We start from the raw sequence: 6,691 nt of genomic DNA on the forward strand, positions 1-6,691 counted from the left end.
ATGTATTATAAATATTTCCTAATGTTTTATGGATCAGTACAAGAACATTTCGGTTAAAACTCCAAAAACTGTTTTTACTTTGACTTTTTAGCAGCAGGAAGAACTCTGCAATGTATCTTATGACTGAATACCTTCTAGCATTTTCATTATTAATTACTTTTTTAACTTTTATAATTGCAGATGACTCACTAGCAGTTGCTTTTGGCTTATTGAAAAGTGAGAAATCCACAATGTTCAATTATGTCACACCCTGCCTGGACTCTGGGTCTTGTTATATTTGGGCGGTGGGTTTGGACTGCCTTTTGTTGTTTAGCCTGGTGTATTGTATACTTTAGTTTAGGTTCATGATGGTTCTTGGACAGGTTGGTGTGGGTTGTATTTAGAGTATTGTGTTTTCTGGGTTTTGGTTTTGTTACTGTGTTTCCTTTGTGTGTTCATGTACTCCTCCTCACCTGCCCTGTATCAGTCTCGTCAGCCCTGCCCTGCTTCTTGTGTAAAAAAAAATTTATTTGGGTCCACTCCTGCTTCCTTACTCTGACAAATTAACTGCCTCTGACTGTTTGAAAATTAAACATACATGTGGGTATATGTTGATATGAGCCATATCAGAACTTTCTGATCTGCCACCTTATGATTAAGGTTTAGTTATGATTAGACTACAACAACTACTGGATAAAGGTTATGGAAAGGTTACTTTCACAGTTAAAAGAAACTTAACTTGTCTGGTATTGAACTCACATGCTTTGTTTCGTCTCTGTGTTTTTGACAAGTCAGAATGTCGGCTGTGAGAAACGTCCATGCTGACTTTGTCACTGTAGTAAACACCATTATTTTATCATTATATTATAATATTACCTAATTTGCACTCACGTTACCTGGTCAATCAATGGCATTTTCACCTTACCAACAACAAAGGTGAAATAACTTCACAGTCAACAGTAGATGCACTGTCATCAGTTTTTTAAAGAGAGGAGAGTTCAGATTAAATGAATAGAGGGTCATTTTGCTCTCCTAGATAAATCATGACTTTGCTATTTTTGTGTACAGTTGTGCATATCTTATACGTATTTCAAAGCAGTCTGTCTTTACCAAAGGATGATGTAAATTATGGGGTGTTAGAGTCACTCACTTCTGTATGGTGTGGCAGAAATTTGGGATATGCATGTGAACTGTCTGACCTGGAGTGGACCAGAAGCTGAGAGATGGATTCAAATAGTCAAAAGAAATTAAATACGTTGCTTCCCTAACAAGTTTTTCATGATGTTGATGGAAAACATCATGAGGTCAAGAGAAGATGTAAAGAAGACTGAACTTTCACTAGGCACTGTACAAATCATCAAATGGAAAAATCTCTTCACATATCAACAAATCTTTAGTCATTAAAAATAATTACATGGTAGAATTACAAAACATTACAAGGTGTAACAGTGTCTCAGTGCTGAGCAGCTAAATAAATCAAATACTTAAGCTTTGTGCATAAAAACCTTTGCAAAAATAAAACATTTATTAAGTATTGACTTTTTTTGTCATCTAACGGGGCTTAAGAAAAACATGTACATATATTCTTAAAAATTCAACCACTGCTGGAGCAAAACACTGTGAGATAACAGAACATGTACAACTATAACTATGTCACTTTATCCAGTTTCCATTCTCCTGATTGTACAATTGGTCTCTCTCAAGATTTGAATGCAGAATACAGTCAGGAACACATGCGCACACCATTTTGCTTGTCAGTGTTTGAAATGAGCTTGTCTGAGTTGTTGAATTTAATTCCCAAAGACAGATTCACCTCGAGCCACTTACGTGTTTCCAGTGTCACAGCACACCAAGCTGTTAACTGTAGACCTCTATTCTACTCTGTGGCCTTTACAACAATTACTACCGCATGAAAAAAACCCTTAAAATAGTTCCTGTTCTGGCTTTTGTGTGTGTTACAAGAAAGATCAAGAAAATGACTATACATGTGTGTCCTACGTGCACATGTGAGTATGTGGGCATGTACATGTGAGGCAATGTGTGGCTGTTTTATGCATAGTACAGTCCGTTTAATGAGAGATGGTCATTTTCCCTGAGGGCCAGTGAGTCCAGCTGTCAGCAGAGAGAGTGAGACACAAAGTCATTTTAAACAAAAGAAATGTTAGATGATAGAGAGACATGAACAATTGGATGTTTAATGGTGTGTTACACTATACAGGAGTACTGACTGTCGAAGATGAATTTGTTTGTTATGTTTTGTGTGCGTGTGTCTGTATGCATGAAGAAAAAAAAACACGTTGATGCCATCATAGCCACAGTGACACATTTTTTCTTTTAAGTATGACTGTTACTTGTCCCCCTTAGGCTTCGCACAGAGACATGCACAAATACACACACACAAGGTTGACTAACTTTCAAAAGTTATTCTTTATCTGCTTTCACTGTGCACTTTTTCTTGAGTGTCCTGTAAATTGAGGAATGTAAAAGAAAATATTAAAATGCCTCTGTTTTTAAAATAAGCACTACATGTTTTCAATTGTACAAAACAGCTGTGGTTTGCTGTTGAGAGCACACACACATATACTACAAATAATTACAACAAAAAATCTTTACTACAAAACACCAGGGAAATGATTCAGTAACTGTAGTATACTGCTCAAAGAATTAAGTATTAAAGTGGTTACAATCAATATTTTTACAATAACAATGTATAAAATGACAGTGTGTGGTGTCAGAGTGATGACCCTACAGAGAATTATCACCTGACTCTGCAACTCACCTTGGCATTACGGAGCTGTATAGTAAGTCATTGTTTACCTGTCTGGCTGCAATTTTACCGTCAGTCATTGTGTTGTTTCTTCTGCCCCCAAGTGGCCAAAAATCAGTCAATGCAGGTTTAATGCATCTTTAAACCTGCATTAACTTTTTTTGGGCCACTTGAGGTCTGCACAACCAGCTAAATAAAACATTGAGCAAATAGTTGCCTACTGACTCATTAAGTATACATGGACAGACATTTGCATTCATCTGGAGATTTGTTTCTGCCAATCTGACAAATTTAAGTCCAATATTCACTTTCTCTTTAGCTCTGCCTTGTTCTCCTCACCAACTGCTGAGGGAAATATCAGCATTTTACCTGCTAAATGCTCCACCATGATCACCTGCTTGTCGCTAATTTCGTCTGTCAGACAGGTAGGGTATGGTGGGTGTATCTGAATTTTTTGGTTGCTGCTGGTTAAAGACACTGATGAGAGCTGTGAGAGTGAAGCAAAACAGTAAAGTTGTGGGCCTGAAAACCAAAGCAATGAGCTGAAAGACCAAGCTGTGTAAGGCTGAGGGCAGAGTCTGGTCGTAATTCTATATGGGTTATCAAACCAGCCTTTCACATATGCATACTGTAGTCACTTTTTCCAATAATAATATAAAATTATTAATTAGTTGATTGATTAGTGCAGCTTTAAGTTACTTTCCTATCTCATAGCTCATAAATAAGTAATTGTAATATATCTGGTGGCTCTTGATAGTAATGCTGAGCAGAATCAATGACTCACTGGTTGCTTCACCCGAACCTAAAGTTCAGCATAGTTCTGCAGTAGCTGGCTCCACAAACTTATCAACATCTGTCATTGTATGTAACAAACATGCAATGACATGCAACAAGGAAATTAGGATGACTCATACAGTCCGCTAATGAAAAGATTCAAACAAGTATATTAGCAGAACTGACAATATGAAGCAATTGCTGTAACTGTATGTTTTATTGTACAGAGCATTTATTTTTCAAAGCTCTTACTACAGGTGGTGCAATGACTCCCACTAAAGCCCCAGCAGCTCCACCCACCACTGCTCCAAGACCAATGCAAAGTGGACCTCCAGCAGCTGCTGCAGCTATCCCAATTGCCATGCCGGCTTCAGTAGCTGGTACAATCATACCAGTTTCAGTAAATTTGTTTTTCTTCTCAGCCTTTTCTCGCGATCGTCTCTGATACTCTTCGCCCAGCCTCTTTAGTTCAGCCTGCAGCTGTTCTCCTCTGAGTTTGGCCCTCAGTTTTTCTTCTTCTCTGAGTTTTTGCATGGCACTGGCCTTCAAAATCATCGCCGCTTTTTCTTGGATTGCTCTCTCGGCCTCCTGGAACATTTCATTTGTGTAAAATCTTCCTCCATTATCACTGATCATTCTTTTTATCTTGTCAAGTAGATGTGGTACCTGGCTATCATTGGACACTTTGTTGTTAAAGACATGATACCGCCCATTACATTTTGCAATCAAATGGCTAAGTTTGGGACAGTGACTAATAAAATCTTCAATTCTTGTGCATCCCAGTTGGTCACCATAAGTGAAGAGAACCATGGAGTAGTCTGCAGCTTTGTCACCAAACACCGTCTGCAGAAGTTCAACTGTTTTATGTTCCTCCTCAGTGAATCTGTCCAACTTGATCACAATCAAGAACACATGGGGACCAGGAGCTGAGAGAGAGATGCACATTTTCAGCTTTCTGATCACCTCATCTTGTTTGTACTTTGTGTCATAAATCCCTGGTGTGTCAATCACCGCAACCCTGCGTCTAGCCACCGTTCCTCTTGCCTTTTCACACTCTGATGTCACAGAGCATGGTGAAAAGACTGATGAAAAAGCCTGTCGGTTCAGGATGGTGTTTCCTGATGCACTCTTCCCATTTCCTGTCTTTCCAACCAGTATGATTCGAATCATCTCATTTGGATTCACATCTACAAAAGAATGTGGGTCTTTAGTAGCTGGCTGGATGAGTGAGATATTTAATATGCCATTAGACACTGTATCGCTTATACATATGTAAAACTGTTAGGTAACAGCACTACAAAGCTCTTGCACACTAGAGAGTCTCATTGACAGGTGCGTCAGATGAAAATATCTGACAGTGAGAAAAGCAAAAAATCCCAAACTTTATTTGACCTGATGATGGTCTGAAGGCCAAAATGTCATTAAAATAAAACAAGTACATGTGATTTGCAGTGTGTAGGATTTTTTTTTTTTTTCACAATTATACTCTCTCACTAATGTGCTATTGTAGAATAACAACTTTGCTTTGTAGGTGTGTTTGCCTATTAAGAAAAATACATGAAATATTGATAAAAATGTAATTTAAATGCTTTCAGTTGCTCAAACGTATCATGTTTTGTAATAACAATAGTGTAACAACAGTATTAACTTTAATTTATTTTGTATTCAGATTTTCATGTAGATGAGGTATATTTGTTTTCCTTTAATTCTATACAAATGTATTAATTGGTACAGAGCCCCTAAAGTCCCAACAGGTGGTATTTTTTTTATCATGCCTTTACTGTACAGATATTAACTTGTTCCCTCAAGATAATTATCTTCTACGCACAAGATAATATATTGTGCACACAAGATAAAAACTTTTGTGCACAAGATTAAAAAAAATACCACCTTTTGGGATTTTAAGGGCTCCATAAATTGCACATCAGGGAAAAAGGATTAAATTAAAATGGATCAATCCTTATATTAAAAGCAGACATATAGTATAGTATTGGCAATGTCAACATTTCACATTTAAGTGAATACAAATAAAAGTGTAGCGTCTGTAACAAATAGACCAAGGGATGTAAAATGGAAACATGTAAAGGAGTACGTTTAGATAAAATAAATTTACTCATCTGTGTGAGAGAATTTCTCTTTTTTTCCTTTATTGAACCAGTTAAAGTCTCAGTGCTATTGAGAAAAAAAAACTACTTTTCAAGGAAGACCTAGCCAAGAACGCAGCATAAAACTATTACAACAATAAATACAATACAAACAACATAAACTGACTAAGATGTCACACTACAAAAGCAAAGAAAATATCTAATTAGATGCATATACAGGTAGCTGAGTTTCTCTATCCAAATAAGTAAAAGCAATAAATTAGATGCAAAAGCAAGATTAGGACATGGCAGCAGGGAGAGTGATAATAGAGCGAACAAAATATGATATAATATTGATAAAATGTAGCTTAAATGGTGTTAATTAAGTCAACTGTATCATACAGTGGGTTTCAGAAACAAAGAAATTTGATGGAAATAGAAATATTGTTTTGAATGAACATGTCATAAGAAAACGGGTAAGAGAGAGCAGATTACCTCTGTGCTTATTCATTGCAGTTGCCATGCTCGCAGCTCCTGTCTGCATTTGCCTCTGAACGCCTTGGTCTATGTTTTACAGATTTGGAGTTCGCACAGATGTGTAAATCATGAAAACACGACTACCTTCTCCAGCTGACTTACGAGAACTGATGCTTTCGGAGATACAAAGAGTATATTTCTATTTCCTTCTCTGTTCTTAAATTGGCACCTCTCCCTAATTGTTTTGGAGTTGAATCAAGTTCTGTCACATTCCATCAAAGGTGGCCTTTTGATAGTCATTGAGGGTTAGAGAAAGCGGACATGTGGGAATATTGTGTGACTCTGTTGCCAGGAACAAATTTCAGTGGTACTGGAAAATTACATGTGATTGACATGATAATGATTCTGGAAACTCCAAGCCTTTCAAAGAAAAAATATGTTAAAATATTTTAAATAAATGTCTCTTTAATGGCAATCAATGTTTCTAAAAAATGACAGCACTGATTCATTCACATACCTGTTCCAATTTTGTGCCTTAATATGTTTTCAAGTGATTTAACGATTACACATTCAAAATTGAATGAAATAAAGGCTTGGATTTTTCTTAACT

The 6,691-nt window shown here is 36.8% G+C and overlaps 1 protein-coding gene across 1 annotated transcript; it reads right to left on the bottom strand.

Annotated features, from left to right (window-relative positions):
* Positions 1-2,387: 2,387 nt before the first annotated feature.
* On the bottom strand, positions 2,388-6,328 carry LOC122984131 (GTPase IMAP family member 9-like). Its single transcript, XM_044354457.1, has 2 exons — positions 6,100-6,328; positions 2,388-4,707 (listed from the first exon to the last, which is right to left on the bottom strand). The coding sequence occupies exons 1-2, from the start codon at positions 6,146-6,148 to the stop codon at positions 3,737-3,739; spliced, it is 1,020 nt and encodes a 339-aa protein (XP_044210392.1). The 5' UTR covers positions 6,149-6,328; the 3' UTR covers positions 2,388-3,736.
* Between the last annotated feature and the right edge of the window lie 363 nt (positions 6,329-6,691).

The sequence above is a fragment of the Thunnus albacares genome, chromosome 6 (genome assembly GCF_914725855.1).
Source record: "Thunnus albacares chromosome 6, fThuAlb1.1, whole genome shotgun sequence".
NCBI classification, from domain to species: domain Eukaryota; kingdom Metazoa; phylum Chordata; class Actinopteri; order Scombriformes; family Scombridae; genus Thunnus; species Thunnus albacares.

Excerpts from the sequence above, each read along its gene's own strand:
- LOC122984131 (XM_044354457.1), bottom strand. The coding sequence starts at position 6,148 with ATGCAGACAGGAGCTGCGAGCATGGCAACTGCAATGAATAAGCACAGA. Across the intron at positions 4,708-6,099 it reads TGCAATGAATAAGCACAGAG|ATGTGAATCCAAATGAGATG; the intron begins GTAATCTGCTCT and ends ATTCTTTTGTAG.